At 53.4% G+C, this 20,719-nt stretch overlaps 2 protein-coding genes across 10 annotated transcripts in view; one reads left to right on the top strand and one right to left on the bottom strand.

Annotated features, from left to right (window-relative positions):
- Window positions 1–8,415, top strand: part of ABCC10 (ATP binding cassette subfamily C member 10) — a 31,076-nt gene extending 22,661 nt beyond the window's left edge. For 4 of the 8 annotated variants that reach the window (XR_015283499.1, XR_015283504.1, XR_015283507.1 and 1 more), the window contains exon 23: window positions 122–414. The gene's annotated coding sequence lies outside the window, so the exon portion shown is untranslated. Of the gene's footprint in view, window positions 1–121; window positions 415–7,982 lie in introns of those variants that run through there. The other 4 variants (XR_015283501.1, XR_015283506.1, XR_015283508.1 and 1 more) reach the window with 2 other exon arrangements.
- Window positions 330–20,698, bottom strand: DLK2 (delta like non-canonical Notch ligand 2). Of its 2 annotated transcripts, none has more exons than XM_086878043.1 (7): window positions 20,269–20,698; window positions 13,303–13,467; window positions 8,094–8,195; window positions 6,473–6,536; window positions 3,946–4,076; window positions 3,204–3,348; window positions 330–2,625 (listed from the first exon to the last, which is right to left on the bottom strand). In XM_086878043.1, exons 2-7 carry the CDS (start codon window positions 13,373–13,375, stop codon window positions 1,848–1,850), a joined length of 1,293 nt encoding a protein of 430 aa, XP_086734169.1. In that variant the 5' UTR covers window positions 13,376–13,467; window positions 20,269–20,698; the 3' UTR covers window positions 330–1,847. The 2 variants fall into 2 exon arrangements, with proteins under 2 accessions (XP_086734169.1, XP_086734170.1); XM_086878044.1 differs by having other exon boundaries at window positions 13,303–13,399; window positions 20,269–20,689.
- Window positions 20,699–20,719: the final 21 nt, after the last annotated feature.

The following is a 20,719-nucleotide window of genomic DNA, read 5'->3' as shown; positions in this document are numbered from 1 at the left end:
CCTCCTGCCCTGCTCCCAGCTGCACAGACCCCCAAACCCACAGCTGCTTGCAGTTTTAGGATCTTGCTCTTGCCATAGTCCCATACCTGCACTCCTCCTTCCCAACGCTCTTCTTGTCCAGGGGTAGGAGCCATCCCCCATCCCTGCAGATGGAGAATAAGGCAGGACTACTCCTGTGCCAGAATCTGGATTTGCATTCTTGAGGGAAGTGATGGAGATACTCAACAAGTTGCTGAGCAACCTCATCTACTTGGATCTGCTGAGAGCAGGAGGTTGGTGTTCAGAGATCCCTTGCAGCCTAAATTGTTTTATGATTCTCTGATACACTGTTTCTGGGCTTGTACTTGTTTTATTTGATAAAGGTACATCATCCATCCATGTATTAAAAAAATAATCTTTCTGATGAAGCTCCAATCCTCTCTCCCAGCTCTCACTCCTGCCCGAGCAGTCACTTTTTGGCTCACTTCACACCATCTTGAACCAAGCTGTGCAACCTTACAAGCCAGTAGTAGGGTTTGGGTTGTGGGGAGTTTTGCCCCACAGCTTACCCATCTCTGCCCATGAGGAGGCACAGAAATCCCTGTGATTTCTGTCCCAGGTCCCAGGAGAGAGCCAGTGATTGCTGCACACCAGACCAGCACAGGTGGGAACAGATATCGTGCAAAGGCTAAGTGACCTGACCACCTACTGCCTCTTAGCCATGCTTTAGCAATGGTGGAGAAGGCAGTTTTGTGTCTGCTTGCTATGTCCATCCCAGGCTCAGTAGCCTGTTCTCACATCCACTGTGGGGAGTTTAGCCTTTGGTGTATCAAGAAATGCTGCAATGATTGATTTGAGGTTAGAGCCAGCTGCCTGCCTCAGAGAGAATGGCAGAGGAAAGGAGGACCTGGATCCTGTATTGCTCCTGAACCAGCCACAGCACAGCCTTGTCCATCTCCAGCTTTACCTATGAGGACATATGACAAGGACCAGCTCAGGCCCAGAGGACTCCAGAGGAGAGCAAAGAGTGAGGCAGAAGTGCACACTGCAGAGGCAAAGGATCTCGGTCATTTGTGGCCAGACCAGAAAGGACGGTTTGGTAAGTGGGTCAAAGAGACCCCTGGATGATAATCCATAGGAGGAAAGTACGGAACATGTTTGTAACCCCAAGTCTGACAGCAGGAGCAGGATGCATCAGCCAGGGTAGAAGAAGGGCATGAGACCTGCAATGATTTTTGAAGTCTCTTTGAACTGGCTCACAGAACCACAAGGCCAGGGAGCAAGGGTGTTTGCTCACTCCCTAGGGACATGGCATCTGAAATGACAGCCTCCAGAAACAGCCAGGAACTACCCCATACAGTATTGTGGCAGGGAGATCCCTGCAGCCACAACTGTCCCAAAGGCCCCGGAAGAAGCATCCCAACACCAGCAGAAATGAGGATAAAGCCCCTTCCCATAGTCACAGAGAGGAGTTACAAAGGGTCTGGCAGTATTTGGGCTTGCAAGAGGGCTGTGCCCTCCTCGGCACTACCTGTCCTGTTTCTGAGTGCTCGTGTCAGATGGTACCAGTGCTTGTGTGGCATGGGCTGCTGCAAGCAGCGCATCATCGCTCTCCTGCAGGGCTGGCCCAATGCAACCCCGCCTTCCAATGCCCATGGGTGCCAGCTGAGCCAGCCAGACAGGAGATAGCTCAGACCCAGACAGGGCCATCACACCAATGCTCAACACCCAGGGTTTTGTTGACATGTTTGCTGCCCTGGGAGCCTTTCCCCGCTGCCCGGTCAGTGCCGGTGTGGTTCCACAGGGTGCAGTTTGAGGGGTTTGCCAGCATGATGACCTGCCAGGGCCTGGTTCAGAGTCCTCGCAGCTCACAGCTCTGTGGTCTTCCTTGGCTCAATCAAGATGGTGTTGAGCATGCCCACCTGACACTCCTGATCTTGGAGCTTTCTTGCAGCCTGAGAAGGGCTTTGGCACCAGTTTGACCTTTGACGGCTTCTCTGCCAGTTCCTCAGCATTAGCAGGACAGTGATGAGGACCAGCACTGCTGTCAGCACCCCGAACACCAGCACTGTCACCAGCTGGGCTTCACTCAGCCCTGAGTCCCTTTGGGTCACCACCTCCTTCACAGAGATTTTCAACAACCCTCCCCCCGGCTCTTTCTCACTGTGGTTGGCCACACGCCGCCCTGTGACCACAGTCCTGATGGGCTCCGGCTGTGTCACCCCCGGCGTCTCACTAGTGGTGCTTTTCACACCTCCAGCATTCTCATGGTTTGCAGGCTGGTAGGGAGGAGACCAGGTGGGCTCAGGGACGGAGATCTCACAGGTTTTGCCAGTGAAGCGGTCAGGACACAAGCAGTCATAGTCATTGATGCGGTCATAGCACTTTGCCCCATTTTTGCACGGCTGGCTGGCGCAGTCATTGATGTTGATAGTGCAGAAACGCCCTTCAAAGCCCACCTGGCACTGGCAGGAGAAGCGGTTGACGCCGTCGTGGCAGGTGGCCCCGTTGGCACAGGGGCGCATCAGGCAGTCGTCCACATCGTGCTCACAGAGAGCCCCCACAAAGCCAGCGAGACACCGGCAGGTGAAGTTACTGGCAAAGCCATTTTCATCCTGACATTGCCCACCATTCTTGCATGGAGACCTGTGTGGAGACAGCAAGGATAGATCATGGCCCTAGAGACCAAGCAGCTTCCCCGCCCCATGGAGGTAAACATGCAGAGCTGCTTGCACGGTCAGTGTATCCAGCTCTCTCCATGGGGACAGCTATCTCGAGGAGAAGACTGGGTGGGAGTTTCAGTCTCTGGGGGTGAGAGGCTGCAGGACCTCCTCAAAGGCTGTGGCTGTGCACGGGCCCACCACCCACCAGGGAAGATCTTCAGCCAAATGATCTGAAGAGGAACATGCCCTCCTGATGCTCCCCAAAGGCATCATGGATGTCAGCTCATCACGCCTACAGCAGTTTGGCTGCCTGGGAGATAGGATGTCCCAGGCATGATGAACAGATTCCTATCCTCCTACAGCAGGGACAGGAATCTGTTCAGATTGCAACAAAGCCCTTGCCCTGATGGGACTGTGCACTGCTAAACCAAAGCCAGAGGTGATTTTGGCTTAACTCCATTAGTGTATGGAAATTCACAGATAACGAGCCAAGCTGGGCTTCCACTTGGCAGTGCATGACCCGATGTTAATGCTGTCTGCAATCTCACTGCAGTGTCTCACCCTGCCTTCTCACATGGCCCTGTCTTCATCTCACAGTCCTTCCCATGGAAACCTTCTGGACACAAGCAGGAATACTCCCCATCTCGATCGTAGATGCACTGTGCCCCGTTCTGGCAGGGGGATTGGTGTTCGCAGATGTGTATGTCTGAGGGGAAGAAAACGGTGTGAATTAGGGAGAAAAGAGGGTTGATGTGGCCAACTCAGTGCAAACACAACCCACCAAAACCCCTGGGAATGGAGAAATGGCAGAAGCTTCTTTCTTCTCCCCTCCAACAGGCACCTGCAGCAACAGTGCCTGTGTGGTTGTGAAGGTGCAGTGCATGCCAACTGTCTGACCAGTGGAGACCCCCGATACAGAAAAGCCTCTGGCTGGAGAAGGGGAGTCCCCCAGCCACCTGCTGAAGGCAGGAAGCCTTGGGGAAAGCAGGGAATGCCTCTTGGAGTCCTGACGCAGCATCAGAAATGCAATGAGTTCATCTGCTCCATTTCCTGAGGCTGGCCAGCATCACACCAGCTCTTTGCCACACAGCCAGGGAACAAGTGTCAGCAGTCTGACCTCTTTTGCAGGAAGGGAATGGTCCCAGCTGTGGCAGCCAGGCAACATCCCATCTCCCTGGCAGCCAAAACAGCATCACCCAGGTGGCTTCTGGCTATGCTGGCTATGCTGGCTGACATATCCATGAGGGTGTGCTGGGCTTCTGCCCTCAGCACCAGAGGCAGGGATGTCAAGCCCAGGACTCACCTTTGTCACAGAACTTGCCTGCCCAGCCGGTGTGACAGATGCACTGCCAAGGCTGGTGGCACGTCCCGTGAAGACACCCCGGCATACGCACGCACTCCTCGCAGTACTCCCCCTCCCAGCCTGGATCGCACCTGCAGGAGGACAGGGCATAGCAGCACAATCAAATCCAAGCAGGAGCTGCAGAAAAGCTGGCTGTGTGCTGTGCAGGGCTCCCACAGACAGCAGTGCTCGGAAACACTCCCAAAGGCCCCATGGACCTCCTGGCTCCCTCCTCCAGAGGAGTAAGTACTGGTATCTCGTCTGTCCAAGGAAGCAAGCAGACAGAGCAGGAGCAGGCACCCTCTGCTGCCAGGGAGGGTGAGTGGCCAGCAGCAGAGCTCAGCAGCTTCACTTTCACTGCCCACGTCCCTCTGCTCTCCTCCAACCAGCCACTCTGTATACACCACTGCATTAGCTCAGCAATTCCCGTGCCTCCCACAGCAGGCAGCCACTCTGACAGGCAGAGAAAAGCCCATCTCTAAAAGCCCCTGAGCTTCCTGAGGGAAAGGGACAAGAGGCTGCTGAGGTCTGCATGTTTCACTGCTCCTCTCTGCATTATAATGTGTGTCATTTTTTGTCTGGAGTGCATGGTAATCCAGCCATGAAACCTTGCTTGCTATGGCTGGTGCACAGAATAGGCTTATCAGCCAGCTCACAAGGGCAATGCAATGGGAAAACCTGTAGCACACACCGAGCCTTCTGGCCCCAGAAGAGCAGGGCAGTGGCAATGACTAAGTAAAACCAAGCTGCATTGCTCCAGTGGCAGGCATCCCTCAGACCTGCCAGCTCCAAGGAGGAAAGCAAGTGATAACAAGATGAGAGCTGAGAGGAGGTGGCACCAAGCCACAACAAAAGCTATACTTAAACCAGCACGAAATGAAACCTAACAAAAACAACACAGTTTCTAGAGTAAGGAAGGGGATTCATTTTCATGGCTGGGGCTCATTTCAGCACAATGTGTGGTGACTGCAGTATTTTTGGGCTGGCCCACAGCTGCACTTTCAAACCTGGGCTGGCTGTTGTCACGTAATGCTATTCCAAAGAGATGAGGAGTGAGAAAAATGGTTATATATATAAATTAGAGGCTTTTTGATGGGACTGGAAGTGATACCATGTGCCTGGTGTAGTCTGGGGAAATACATTCATACCCGGACAGCCCTAAGCAGAGGGATGTAGACTCCCTTACCCCTCAGTACCTGCAAGGAGCAGGTGCCATCAACTCTTCCACTTCTCCAAAAGGGAGCTGGCCAACCTAAAAGTTGCCAGGGAGGAGGCCAGGTAAGCAGCCAAATCTCCCTGAATTTGAGGTGATTTTGAGGTACTGCCAAACCACATGGTTCAGCAAATGCTCTGGAGGCCTGAAGTCAGCAGCAGCAACTCATGTGTGGAAAGATCTGCAGCTGGGACACCTGTGGCCTTTCTTGCTGGGGCTTAGCAGCACCCTGCTCCCCCAACCAGCCACAGCTGCTGAAAGGGCTCAGGGAGGAGCTCCATGCAGCTGCAAACAGGGGGGCCCTGCCACACCAGAGCTGGACACTCCCTGATGTGGCAGTCAGCAAGAACAAGCAGCCCAGGTGTGGTGTGACACCAGGGGCTGTCCTGTAAAAAGGGACTGATCATGCCCTGGCAAGGAGATCAGGGTGGCATTGCCTTGTGGCAATGCCACAAGGTCTGTCCCCTTGCAACCACAGGTATCCCAGCCAGCCCAAAACTAGCCTTTGCCTCCTGGTGCTGCCTTACCGAATGGGGGCTCCAGATGGTCCTACAGTGGGACAATAGGCAGTGGGTCTGTGGCAGCCCAGAGCAGTTTTATGGGTGCTTCCCAGGCTGAAGTGCAGGGTTGGGCTCTGAGCTTTGATCCTGCGGGATCTGGGCACCAGCTGGATCTGGGATGCCAAGTACCACATACGCACTTCTGCTGCTCTAGCTCACAGCTTGCTGTTTATGAAAACATCCAGAGATCCCCACCGCAGCTCAGGCTTCTGAGAGGGGACCCCTGAAGCCCTCAGTTATATGCATGGCTGGAAGCTCTCTTCCATGCCCCAGAGAGAGCACCTCCACCTCAATCAGTGAGGAGAGCAAGCAAGCTGGCCAACCCTCATGCCTGCCCTGCTCCCTGATGACTTTCCCCCATCATATCTGAGCCTGAAGGCTGCTTCTCATCACCCAGGCATGGTCAGGCTGTGCTAGACTTCCCTCTAGACAAAAAAGGCTCAGCAGAATAACACTGGTCAGTCTGTGAAGGTGGGCACTCTGGAAGCACAGGAGCAAAGGCTAGAGGGACCAGCAAGAGGCTGAGGCATCAAAATCTCTCATTCCAAAAGGCATCAGGTAAGAAGAGAGCAGAGTCATTGATTCCAAGTGTGGGTGAGTGAAGGAGGAGGAGGTATTTCAGCTCTGGGAAGGGGTGTAGGCCCCAGGAACACAGCACCAAGGGAAGGAAAGAAGTTACAGTCAGAAACAGCAGAGAGCCAAAGACAAGCCATACCTGCACTTCCCATCCTGGTCGCAGCAGCCGTGAGCGAGATTGCAGCGCTCACTGCAGTCATCCCCTACAAGGCAAGAGACATGTGGACTTGGATTAAGCAGAGACTACAGATGATTCCAGGTCTCCCTGTGGCCCTGGGTGTTTCCTTAAGTGCTCAGCCTACTTGTCCCCAGAACTGTAAGGTGGGGGACCTTCCTCTCATTTGCTGGATGCCACACAAGAGAGGAAGATTTCACAGTAACCCAACCAGCAGTAACACTGTCTTTTTTGAGAAATGGGGTTCTGCTTCAAAACTACTCGGTCTCTGGCCATCTTCCCCACCTCTTCTCTGCTGCTTCCCTTAGATTTTGGGCACTTCTGGGCAAGAGCTGGGGTTGCCCATGTGTTAAGACAACCTGTGTAATAGGGACTGACCCACCTGGGACCTTGGTCCCACAGTCTTGCAGTAAGTATGGTGGGAAAGCTCAGGGCCAAATACTGCAAGGGGCACAAAAGGATCAAGGATGGAAATGGAAAGCATTTTTTTAACTTTGCCTCCCAGGATGTCGCCATCCCCAAGGGCAGCTATTGGCACAGAGCGGTCTGACAGGGGGTCCTGCCCTCTTCTAGGACCCAGTTGCCAGCACTCCCCTTCCAGCACAGGGAAGCAGGACTTGGCATCACATGGGGCCAGGTATCCAGTTCTGTTTATTTATTTAAAAGCCACAGAAGCTGTAACTGAGCCACGGCCTCGCTGTGCCACTTCTCATCCTCTCCTTTGTGCCAGGTGTTCCCTTTCATCTCCACCTTCTCCTCTTCCCCATCACTTGCTTGCATCTTAGCTCCACAGGGGAGCTGGTTCAGTCTGGCTCCTCAAGCAGCAGAACTAGAGCAAATGTCAAGAAGCAGGGGGTTTCTCCAGAAGTCTTGTGCAGTCCCAGGCCAGGCCCAGGAGGTGAATGTCCTTACCTGAGCCACTCCCTCCTGGACTGAAACAGATTAAAGCCCTCATGTCTAGAAATGCACTCAGGCTTTCCCAAGCAGCATTTTGTGCTGCCTGGGAATATGAGCAGGGGAAGAAATCCCCTGTGCATGCAATTTTACTGCAGTGGGGCAGCAGGTCCCACTGCACAGGGTAAGAGCCCCCTAAAACAAGTCACTATGGAGCTGGAACAGCATCCTGGGTCTGCTCAGCCCCAAGCCTGGGTATCACCACCTTTCCTACTTGTAACCATCTCTCCTGGCACATGGCTTTGGGAATTCATTGCTTATCTAGAGCAGGGATAAAGCAAACTAGTATTTGGGAAAGGATTTTGTCTCACTGGATCCAGGGTTAGCTGTTCACTTTTGGGACCTTCTTCCCCCTGAAAAAGCTCATTGGTTTGGGAACCCATTCACCCGAACTGTGAGAGACAGAGCAGCAGGGATGTCTCTGCCAGTCTGCTCAGGCACTGCCACCCCCATGGGCAAGGTGCCTCCAGTGTCACACCCCAGGTGTGTAATAATTGGGCATCATTTTCTGCTTTTCAAGGTCAGGCCATCTCTATTTTGCATGGAAATCTGAGGAGACTTCAGCAATGCCAAGGGCAGGTTTGAAAAGATGGATATGAAAGAGCATGGACCCATGTGTACGGAGACTCACCTTGCACAAGCTGGTGATGGGCCAAGAGGATCCAAATCAAGGACATGAGCTGGAGACAGAAGCTCCTGAGCATGGTCAGTGTGGCCCCACCGAGATGAACACCTACAGAGAGAAAAACAGTAAGGTCAGCAAAATCCCTTGGCTGATGCCACAGCTTAATTTCACACATCTCTTCCTCTCTAGTGCCTGGGAGTTTGGAGTTGAAACATTCAGTTTTATATAGACCTGTTACCACACTCCCCTCTGTCCATCCAGACTCCCTCCTCTAAGTCAGCGTTGGGAGACTAAGAATTAAAAAGCTTTTGAAAATGTGTGTACAGGAGAACCTAGTGTGCAATCCTGAGTGTGTAATAGCTCAGGCTGTTACTCCACATCTTGGAGCACCCGCCCCTGGTAGCTGATGTCAAGAGATCAGAAACCTCCAGAAATACCAACACAGCTGTAGGGACCTTCATCTCCCCTCCCTAGATCTGGGAGGCTTCAGCTTCATGTTAAATAAGGTCCTCTTGTGCACATCTGAATGAATAGATGGGCTGAGTGTTCTTCACAGTGCCAGGCTGCTTTTCAAACCCTGAAGGAGAGCAGGGAGTCCAGCGGATCCAGCAGAGGAGCACACAGTAAGCAACAATCCTCTTTCATTGTCCAAGCAAGCGAGTGTAGCAGCAGGCACTAGAGCTGGGCTGCAGCCCCGGGCAGGAAATGTGAACGCACACCTCTCACTAGGTGCGGTCCTTTTCCTCAGCTGTCCTGCAGAGAGCCCCGTCAGCCCAAGGTTCCTGCACCCATCTATCTTCCGACCGCCTCCCGCCCTCTTGAAGTAGCATTAAATACTTTCCAAAAATGCTTCATTCCCTCCCAGCCTTCTGGGGTTGTTAAGGGCAGGAAATTCGAGGGTGATATCATAAATACATTACTGTAATGAGATGGGAGGGGTTAAACAGTTCTGTTAGGAGAATGGTGAAGGTATGGAGCAAACTCTATCCAGCTGCGTGGGTGTGATGAACAGAGGCCATTCCACTTTCTGCTTGACTCTTTAGCTCTGGAAGGTTATGTTTGTTGTATGAGAGGCTTCTAAGATGGGGACATAAGTCCTCCCACCCACCTAAACGTACACATGCAATGCAGGAAGAGGTTTTGGGGTCCCTGCTAAGAGCTTCACCTGCCTGGACCGGACAAAATAGCCCATAGAAGCAATGATGTTGCTTGAAGCATCTCTCCAGCAAACAAACCACCAGCAGCAAAGGATGCAGCATTTTCAGAGGGGCTACAGGATGTTACTGTCACTGCCCCAGCCAAATCCCACCACGGATTGCTGCATCCTCCCTCCCCACAGTCCCTCTGACAACATGCTTGCAGGACCCTCCTTCACCTCCTGCCCCTAAACGCTGGGCAGTGGCAAGCAGCTGCTGCATTTCAGTGGAGGGTGAAGCAATTGCCATGAAACTTATAAAATAATTTAGGGCTGGAGAATGAGTATCATGTTCCTTTAGGGCTGTGAGGAGCATAAGCTCCGATCACATGCCATCGCAAAGGCTGTTTTTCCCCCCACAGCTCCCCACTCGAGGTGCAGCTTCTCAGACCTTCTAGCCATGGGTGCTGCTCCCAGCCGAACCCCCGCGGTCGCCCCGGGCCCCGGCACCCTGTGCGGCAGCTGGTGCCCAGGAGAGGGGTGAGCAGCTCCCACCTGGGCAGGCCTGGCTCTGGGTCACAAGGACAGGGACGAGGGATCTTCCTCCGTGTCCCACTCGTCCGCCTCTGCCTGGCCGGGCTGGGGGCTACCAGACCTCCAGGTGCTCCGAGGACGCCCCCCGAGTCTCTTAACCACCCTCTGGAGGCTATTAGGGACCTCTGTCCGCTTGGGGACTACCAGGGAGATCCCCAGGACGTGGGCTATCAGGCACTGACCCCAGTCTGAATGCTATCGGGACCCCAGTCCGGAGGGGTCCGGGGGCAGGGGTGGGAAGCCGGGGGATGCCGCGCCGCTGCGGCTCGCCGCGCCGGTCCCCCAGCCCCCCTCCCCCCGGGGCTTTGGGATCACCCCAAGCCCCAGTGCCCTCCGGAGGGGCACGGCCACGGGGGTGCTCGCCTTCCCCCCCACCTAACCCCACCCCACCCCACCCCAGAGGGGACGCTCCCCGGTGCCCCTGCGGCCGGGGCGGCGGCGGGGAAGGGGGGACCGGCGGGGCTGCGGGTCCCCGCCGCTCGCCGTCCCCCGGCCCCTGCTCACCTCGGCGACGCGGCGGCTGGCGGGGCTATCGCGGGGCGCGGCGGCGGGGGGCGGCCATGCCCGGTGCGGCGGCGGCGGCGGCGGCGGCGGGGCTGGCGAGGCGCGGGGCTGCGGAGGGAGCTGCCGCCGCGTGTGCCGCGCCGCTCCGCCCGCCGCCGCCGCCGCCGCCGCCGCCGTGCAGCCCCGGCCGCCTGCCAGCGGCTGCGTGTGCCTGCACATCCCCGCTCCCTCCCCGGGACATCCCGCCTCCCGCCGCCCCAAACCGCAGGCAGCCCCCGACCCGGCCCGCCCTGCCCGCTCACCCCTGCCCCGGGGGCGGGGGGGACCCCGGCACGGCCCCGCCCGGCCCCCACCGCCCCGAGGGAGCTGCGGCTGCGAGGACTCCCCGGCCCCGGCCCCCAGCACCGATCGCGGAGCGTGGAGAGGTGTCCCGGGCTGGCGATGCCCCGCAGGGGCGCGGCCTTGCAGGGGGTACCCCCGCCCGGGGCTCGGGGTGGGCTGCGGCGCTCGCCGCCCTCGCCCGGGCAGGGGCGCGGTCCCGCGGGGCACCGAGCCTCTCAGCCTGGCGCCCCTCTAATAGGTGCGCGATGATCCGAGCCTTCGTTTTGCTCAGATTATCTGAAACAATACTAAAAAGCAAAAACACCTCCTGCAGCGCCTCCCTGATGTCCCCGGGGTCCACTAAAACACCTCCACTGGCAAACTGTAGGGTTAAGAAGCCCCATCCTTAAAATAAAGGTTCAACTTGTAGCAGTCACCCCACAAAAAGAAGCCATCCAGAGGAGCTGTGGTCCCCAGCATTTCTCTTGCTGCCGCTCCTGAGATGTGAACATCAGCACTTAAGTGGACCTTAAGGTACAATAAGGCAAGGGACAGGGTCTGGGCTGTCACATCTTTGGAAGAAATAGCTGCCTGCTCTCCTCCTCACCTTGCATGGCCTTCCTGCTACTTGACCATATCTGTCACCTTCAAAGGCAATCCTTAATTAGACTACAAGTTCACACCAGTCAGCTCTTTTCTACTCCTGTATCCCGTAAGATTTGCTGGTTTTCCCAGGAAGGCAGAAGAACCATATCCTACAGGCACTTAATAGACGTTTTCACACTCCATCTCATCTCATTAGACAAAGCTCAACCCATCCCTGCTACCCTCTCCAGTCCTTCCCAGCCCTCTGCAGTTCCTGACAGCCCTGCCAGCAGCCTGTGGCAGCTCTGCAAGCTCCAGGACCCTGTAGCAGCTCAGGCAGCAACTCCATCAAAGCCAAGGTCTCTGCCAGCTCTGAGAGGGGACCCCTGCTTGCTCAGCCTTGGCGTGCCCGGACAACACAACATGACTGAGCAATGAAATGGGGGCTTACCACTGTGCCTACCTCTGCAGGAGCTGCCTCCTTCCTTCCTCCTTCCTGCTCTCCTGTCAGCCCTGTTCCTTTCCTCGCCCTCCTCCTCCTCCTCCTGTCTCTATCACCCCACAGACGGAGGGACAGAGAAGTTCAAACTTCCTGCTTAGGTTGCTCCATCAGCTCTTCGGATATTTATGAGACAGGTGTGCACCAGCTCTATCCTGAGATGCTTCTTGCGATTCTACATCCATTCTCATCCCCTGATCCCTCACAGCCAGCTCAGCCTGCTTTTGAGCCCTGATTCCTACCATGTCTGGAGCTTACAGCAAAAAGGAGAGGGGAAGGCTGAGGGCAAAGCACAGCTTCTGGTACTTGGTTTAAAAAGAGACAGTCTCTCCTTCCATCACTACAGCTCTAGGATATGGAACGATCCACATATCTGCTCTGACACCCACAACACCCTGCCTTGCGCTCTTTGCCAGTCATGGTTGGAGGCCAAGGGTCTACAGGCGACACCTCCAACACCCGAGTGTAGGCTGCTCAGCCTCACTCTCACTTCCTCCTTGAAATCCTACGACCTTCACTAACTGTGTCAAATAGAACACCACCTTCTGCAACATCCTCATCTGCTCCCACATTCCTCTGCTGGGATCTGCCCTGGTTCTGACCACACTACACTGCAACGTCATTGCACAGCCATGCCCGGGCTCATGCTTAAACCTCACTTGGTTAAATGTGCCTAAGAAAACCCTCTGGATGCCGTGTGTGCATTTGAATGGGCAGATAGGAGGAGGCCTGCAGAGGGACCCTGACGTATGCTGATATCCGTAAGTATCTGCATCCACAGCACGAGTGCTGTGAGAGGGGGAGATGGGGTTAGGTTGCAGCCAACAGAATGGGAAACGCGGCTCTCTCCGTGCTGCTTCTCCTGGAGGTGAGAGCTGTACCACCAAGTTAGGGCTGTCCAGACTGAGGCAGTAAAGTTGGTTGCTGAAGGTCTGAGCTCTGAGGAAGGGGAATGAAGAACAAAATCCAGGGTGGGATTTTAGAAGGTGGGGTATCTGAGGAAATGTGTTTTGTGGTTTGAGGTTTGGCTTTGCATATGAGTACCATAGAGAGAAGCAGGAAGGGATGGATGGGAGTAAAAGGGGAATACAGAGGAGGGAGAAGGGACCCATGCAATGTGGACCTTGGGTGCACTCCTTTCTCCACACTGAAGGGCTCCTGTCCCATCCCCAGGCATAATCCTGTATCTCAGGCTTGCTATGTCAGTCCGTGCACTGCTCAGTACTATTTAATCAGAGCAGCTCTATTTGCAGACCCAAGAAATGGGCATTGAGGGGATTCCTGTTCTTGGCTTAGACCCTGCTCTACTAGGCTCTGATCTCTGCCATGCCATCCCTAGAGGCGTCTCAGATGGAACAGCTGCTGGGTCAGAATTAGGAAGGATTTTTTCCTAGCCATAAGAGTCCCTCCATAGCTTTTCCCTCCAGTGAAGGAAATCCCACAAAGCAGGGACCTGGAGTGGGAACTGGAGCAACCTCTTGCCGTGGTTTTCCCTCCAATGCATGCCAGATGAAGACTCCCTCCCCCATCATCATCCCAACACACCGTCACCACTCACAGACAGAGGGAGGATTTACCTGTCAAAACCAGCTGAAGCTGCTTCCCTTTCTTCCGGAGTCTGGAACCTGCACCTTGGAGACAGCCAGACATCAGGGACAAGAAGCAGATGCTGGGCTGAGAAAACAGATAACGTTGCCCCTTCTCCTTCACGAAGAAGCCTTCCCTGGAGCAGAAACTCTTCCCTGTGCAGAAGACCAGAGTAATTCACCCCTTCCTGCTCACTCTAATTCCTTAAGAAAGGCAGAAAAGCAGCACGAAGAAGCTGGAGAAAGACTGCAAACACCTCTGAGCTGCCAACTCAAATGTTCATCCTCTTCAGCTCTTGCTCCGGGTCACCCTCTCCGCCTTATGCACAGCACCAGCCCAGGGTCTCTAGGTTAAAACAAATGTTCTCCCCCATCCCACCCCCCTTGCTTTTCCAATTCCACCCCAGCCCACAACAAACAGCAGCTCTCCAGCCCTACAGCCATGTAACCCAACCCCAGCCATTGTTCCCCTTCCACAAGGTCTATATTTGACTTCGCAGCAGCACTGTGGCTGTGCGTGTGTGTGCGCGTGTGTGTGTGTGTGTGCATGTGTGTGCACTCTCTGCACACACACGCTCCAATATTTGTTCAGATTCTCATTCCCCAGATGCCCGGGATTGCTTAGAAATAGCTTCCACGGGCAGTAGGTGTTTGTGCCTTCAGCGGGGAAGTCGAGGGGGCAGGCAAAAGAGAAGCAGGGAAGGGGGGTGGAAGTCAAAGGTAGAAAACCTCCTGGCTCTTTTCTCGCAATTTGTACCATCTCAATGCTCTGCCACACTGTGGAGCATGGCCAGGCTAGCAGACAGCAATGCATACACTCAGCAACAGAACTGATGGCATATCTGGGGAATGACGGAAAAAAGGAGAAGCTCTGGTCTTGGTGACTCTGTCTGGTGTCACTCTGCCCCAAGTTTTGTCCTCTAGTGGTAAAAGTGCAGTTAAGCCTCCAAAAACTCTTCAAATCTTCCTAGGTCTCTGGCTGAGACCACCAGAAATGCCACTGGGAAGTACCCAATTCCCCTAGCCTGGTGGCTTTGCAAGGGGTGTCTCAGGGAACGGGAGCTGCCCTTGGATTCACCTTCCTGTGTTCCAGTACTGCCCTAAGAGTAGCCATCCTGGGCTACCCCAAGATGTATTTTGTATCTTCCCAAAGCCTCCAGGAATGCTGCCCAAGTCCAATGTCACAGTCACTGTGACCCTGGAGTATCTGGGATCACTGCCTAGACTTGGCATGAACTTCTTTTGTTTGCTTTTTTTGCAACCTGCCAGGATATAAGGCAAAATGAGAAAAAAATGCAATCTAAATGAATGACAGGGAGAATTACTTTCATCCTAAACGCTGATGATCCAGTGAACTCATTGCCACTGGGTAGCAAGAAAAGGCATTCATTTAAAAAAAAGCCTGACTATACATTTATGTAGACAATGAGAATAAATAGGAATGAACTCCAAAGAGCTATAAACCCTCTTGCTCCAGGGCATTGAAGATGAGTTCTAGGCTATGGTATAAGGAGCAGCTTTCCACAAGGACAGATTCTGCAGTAATTTTGTGCAGGGCAATATTTACCTTTCCCTGAGCCACACAGACCCAGCCCTGGGAGACAAAGGATGCTGGGCATGGGTAGGCACCATCCATGCATACCCAGTGCACACTTTTACCATTAGCAAGGCCAAGGTGGGATGAGCTGTGTGGATGCTCTGGTGATGCCTGTGACATGCCCTACAGAGGTGATTTCTGACTGTTCAAAGCCAAGGGTCAGCCTCCATCCAAGTTTCTCATCGTCAGCTTGTTCTCCTCCTCTCAGAGCCAGATGCAGGGAGTTCTTCACCACCAGGGCTGCTGCTTCCTGAGGTGTGGTCTGCCACACCACTCTCCACTGGCCTCCAAGCAGCTGCTCTGCTGGGACTAGCTAAAATCTGACTGCCTGCTGGGCTGCTCCACTAAAACAGATCCTCTGAGTGTGGGAGAATGCATGTGTCATTGTGATGGACCTGAGTTCAGTACCTGACAGCCTTCAAACCTACTGTGAGGAGCAGCAAAAGTAAGCTTAAGTCACACGTTATTTTGAGATACAGATTCCTCAAATCCACCCTCAGTACTTCAATCTAAGACAAGACAAAGGTACCAAAAAGGGGAAAAAGAATTAAAAAAGAAAGATTAAATACTAGAGAAAAAAGGCCTAGGCTTGAAGAGGGAGGGAAAGAGATTTAGGTATATGTGGAGGGCAGTTAGGGAAAAGAGGTTTTCTCAAAAGGCTGAGTAAACTCCCTTCAAAAAACCCTCATGAGTTCATGAGAAGGTGTAGGATCTTGTTTTGCCCCATGATTTCTGGCTTCCCTCTGTGTGCATGTACAACAACTGATGTCAGGGCTCTCCCAAGGGCATTGATTCAGGGAGTGTATCCCCCGACCTGCCTCCTGCTGCCGGGAGGAGGTCTGGAAGGACTGGAGTGGGAAGGAGATGTCTGCCAGGCTTTCCCTTTGCTGGCACACACCCGTGGGTGCCTTGAAGCCCATCTTCAGCTATGCGGTCTCCCTTTGCCTTTCCAGCTGGCAGCTCTAGCAATGAAACCTCTTAATCTCACCAGGAGCACACAAGCATTTAATGGGAGACTCTTGAAGCAAATCTTTTGTGCTTTCTCGGTGCTTGCCTCTGAGCTTGCTCCTGGGTGTTTGCAGAGGATGGCACGTCTTGGTGTTCGCAGTGAAACCTGGCAGGAGAGCCTGTTGTAGAGAATGTCAAGGTCATTTCATGAAACTATGGCCTGTGCTTAGAAAGACTTGAACCCCGGCTGCAGAGGAGTCCATAATTAGCAGCCCCAGGGGATGTGGACGAGTGTTGGGAGGGAGGCTAATTGTAGACTGACTGTCTCCTTGGCCTTCAGCAGCTCCCGTGAAGCAGAGAAGCGGTGTATTCAGCCAAGCACCAAGCGTGTCCCAGAGAAAGGTAATTCCTCCCTGGCCTGCCTGAACCCGTCCCTATAAACAACAAGAGCTCCACGGGGAGAGCAGTGCTGCAGATTTCACAGAAAAAAAAGGTCTCTGTGAGTTGGAGGCTTGTGCTAGGCATGCAGAAAGGCTCCTTGAGAGACAACACACACCCATGTGTGTCTACATGATAGTGTCCACGAGTCCCTGCTCTGCCTCAGAGGGCTTGGGGGATCAGCTACTCCCTTCCCTTTTGTGTACTGTGGTGAAGTGCCAAGCCCTGCACCCCAGTGTGTGGTGTCCTCCTCTTGCACGTGGCGAGTGCTGCGCCCATACCTGGATGAAGCCCTGTCTGCCTGCACACACCAGGGAGAGCTGGTGTTACACCTGACCCCCTGTCACCTCCCTGTATGCTCCAGCGAGACATCCTCCCCCTTCCTCTCTCTCCACATACTTTTAACTCAGTTCATTTCAAATACTTTATTAGCATGACAAGCTAAACAAGTTTTGACTAAGGGGAAGGGAGGCAGAGCCCCTTGAGTCTTGGTCTGAGGCTGACAGAGCGACTCCAGCCTTTGCTTCCCATGGGGTTTTGCCTTGCATAGGAGCAGCCATCCTTCCTGTCAGGCACATTCTCTCCACTCCTTCACCAAGGTAAATCACTGGCCCAGGAGGGCCCTTCAGTCTGCTGCACAGCAGCACTCATGCTGGATTTACCACCCAGTGGGGTGAAGAATTCACAGTGAGCTTTGGTGGGGCTAAGGTGAGGCTGCCAGGAGGAGAAACTGCACAGTGCTGGGGCAGCTTCTCAAGGAGCAGTGGTGTAGGTCCCAGCTGGGAACTGAATTTTTCTGGAAAAAATACCCTGTATAAGGTCACACCCCAACACCTGGTCCCTTGCAGAGCCCTGCAACTGCACAGAGTAAGAGTTGAAGGCACCTGTACAGGGCTCAGTGCAAGAGCCGGGATCGTGGCATGGAGCTGGCGGTGAGCAGAGAAATGAGTGGGATGCCACAAACAAATACTTGAGGTCAGAAAATCATCTTTCAGCTGCCTGCCTCCAGGAGTGATGCAGCCAGCACAAAGTGAGTGCAAATAGCACAAATACACCACTGCCAGGCTCTGCACTCTGTGCCTCACATCGAAACACTGCACCTCAGCAAGAGGCAAGAGCTCACTGTTGCTGCACAATTCTGTGGCTAGTTAGAAGTGGCCAGTAGGGGTCACTGATACAGATTTATTTTATTCTATTTTTACACACACACATTTATAAATATATGGAAGACTGGCATAGGCGGCAACTGTAATGGGCAAGCATTGATGTGCAGTTTATTCCTCATGCATACAGGTTGGGGGAAGGTGCCCCTATGTATGTCTGAAGTACCATTGTGAGCTGTACGCTGTGCTCTGCTCAAACCCCGTGATGGCATCAAACCACTGAGCTGTGCCACGCACTGGGGGGCTGCAATGGTGGATTTGTGTCATTGTTCCCCAGTTCTGACTTCATCTTCCTTTTCATATTGCCAGAGGTGCTTTGGGAGAGATACAAGAGATTCAGAGATCCAAGTCTCGAGGGCAGGATATTGTGTCTGCTTCTGCAGTGCCCAGTGCAGCTACATCCCAACCACGATGGGTGCCTTTGGGCAGTCCCATAAGACAAACTTCATTTTAGGTTGGGTTGGGTTGGGTAGGGTCAGCGCTGTTTTGTTCTTCAGCCACCAATGCTGGGTAGTGTGTTTGCTTGTGAAATGACTCCAGCGTTTTTTTGAGTGTTGAATCTCTATGAAACTCAAAATTGAGTCCCAGCCCTCACTCTGTTGTGGTGGGATGGCCTGAACTATACACGCAGGTACGTTTTTAGCAACTGTTTTATTGGCGGGTTGGCTGTATTTGTCTGGTAGGTGTATGCTCCAGGCATACTGGCAGAATGTGTTGGCTGTCCAATTCAGCATCCACAGACTTGTTTGACTGTCACAGCCTGGCAGTATTTCACTGATCTTATTGTTCCTGAAATGCTGTTAGTTTTGGGTGCTGAGCTCCTCTTATATTAGCATATCCCAGAGTGAAAACTCTGCTCGAACTCTCACGTCTTTTGGTTTTGGTGGGCTCAGCCCATCCATGGAACATCTTTTGCCTCTGAGGGTTTCCCAGCTGATGTCTACTGGGGAATCAATCCTCTGTGCAACTGGAGTTAGAGAAGTAGCCGAGGAGGCAAGTGTTTCATAGGAGTTCCTTCATCACTACAACTCTCAGGCAGGTGACAGCCTCCAAGTCAGCCACCAAGGGGTTGTCCAGCACCCACCATCTTCCCCAGTTGACCAGGTTTGATGGAAAACTTCAGAGGACTGAGCCTGCACTGCCTTCTTCTGGTGGGGAGACATTATTTCTGGCATCTCCTTTTTCACTAGCCAAGACCATAGGCACTTCAGAAGGATTTGTCCCTCCACAGGGTGGCACCTGCCCCTCCAGGGGTTCCTTCTATTCAGTTACAAGGGTCTATATAAAGTGCTGCCAGCTGGAAAGTATTTTGAAGAGATTCCTCCCTGCTCTTCACTAAGGGTCATAAATTCAGCTGGTATTTGAGAGAATCTCAAATGTACTTCCAGGACTGTTTGCTGAGGGCTTTACATCCGCCAGAGGCCCCTTAAAATAAAAGGATTATTGGGAGTCAAGTGTTAGATTACCTGGTGCTTGTTAATTGAACTTCAGAGGCTTTAGCGAGCAACTGGCTCTAGCAGTGAGCTGCACTTCAGTATTAATGGTGTTATATAAATGAATATAATGTAACCTAACGTCATGCTTCTGCATCATGTCACATCTCTGGGCTCAGGGCAAGGGTGAGTCCAGCTCACAAGCATACCGGATATGGGGAAAGGCCCGGTGGATGTATGTGGAGAGGAAGAAGGATTGGGAATCAAGGCCTTTGGGATCTGAGGGAAGAGTGTTTTTTGGTGCTTGGAGCAGGTGACTGGTGCTCAGCCAGGCCAAGTCAAGTTCCTGTCTCATTTTGGCAGTCTGACCTTTAGATCTGATTTTGAGAAGAATTGCGTTTAATGGAAGCAGTAAATAATGAGACAATCTGAAAGTCAGCCTCTCTCCTTCCTGCAGGAGTTATTTCACCTAGACTTGGAAAAAGCTTGAAGATCCTACTCTGACAAGTCACTAAAAGAAAGCAAGGTACTCTAATCATTGCTGCCATCAGTGCTCACCCATGGAAACCTGAACAGACCACAGCTGTGAAGGCTCCAAGGCAGCAAGGCCTGGTGGAAATGAGAAACCTCATCAGCTATGAAAATTTCATCAGCTGGCGCTGTGGAAGCAAGAATCTGGAAGTGCAGAGCAGATGGGCAGCCTGGATTCTTGGAGCCATTGTCCTTCTGCTTGTTATCTGACTCCGGCACAGGGAGGATTTGGAGAATTTATGGGGGCACAAGTACCAAAGGCTTTCTTGAAATATCCCTGGCTGACGCGTGGTGTGGTGCAGACGGCACTTGCTGGGCGCTCAGCAGACTTTTTTGCACAATATTCCCAAGGTCATCAAAGCAGGGTCCTGCTGAGCACCTGTCTTTTATTGTGTAAGAGAAGGGACCATTTGGGCAGAATTTGCCATACTGTGAGCCTGGCACTACCTGAATGTAAATCTGAAGGCTTTGTAAATGTAGTAGTACATTGAAGAACATCACGTAAATTCTCTCATGACTTTTCTGAACCAGGTAAATTTCCTCAGAACTAGGCTCCATTATTTACTGTGTGAATCATCAGCTCATGAGATATTTGTGAAAGAAAGGACAACAGCAGTTGGGTGAGTAAGTCTATGCACTGGGCACGAGAAGCAATGGAAAAAGTACCTGTCGGAGCCCAGAGTTGAATAAATGGCGTGATTTCATTAGAAATTAAAATGAACTGATTTTTCAAAGACCCAAGAATAGAACAACATAGTGGAAGATTTTGCAAACGAATACCAAAGCACATTCACAAATCGTGTCAGGGTTTGCCTAGCTTTTCCCTGGCACACGTTGTCCTCCTCACTTCTCCTTTAAGAAGCAGACAGTTGTCCTTGGGGGGGGGTTTCAGGTGGGTTTCTCCATTTCCTACTCTACCTCTCTCCCTCCCTCTCCACCTGGTCCCACGGCTGGGTTTGTATTTCCCTAGCGACAGGCTGGGATAGGTGCGTACACCCAGGCTGTTGGTCGGTATCTCAGAATACGGGACACGTAGGAAGTAGCAGGAGCGGCTCCCGGCCCGCCGCCCCTCAGGATGTTCCCAGGTCCCGGGGCAGGCGGGAAGGGGCAGGAGCGGCTCCCGGCCCGCCGCCCCTCAGGATGTTCCCAGGTCCCGGGGCAGGCGGGAAGGGGCAGGAGCGGCTCCCGGCCCGCCGCCCCTCAGGATGTTCCCAGGTCCCGGGGCAGGCGGGAAGGGGCAGGAGCGGCTCCCGGCCCGCCGCCCCTCAGGATGTTCCCAGGTCCCGGGGCAGGCGGGA

Source organism: Cyanistes caeruleus, chromosome 2 (assembly GCF_971803275.1).
Source record: "Cyanistes caeruleus chromosome 2, bCyaCae1.hap1.1, whole genome shotgun sequence".
NCBI classification, from domain to species: Eukaryota; Metazoa; Chordata; class Aves; order Passeriformes; family Paridae; genus Cyanistes; species Cyanistes caeruleus.
The sequence above is the reverse complement of the archived record's forward strand: the minus strand, read 5'-3'. Positions and strand labels throughout refer to the sequence as shown.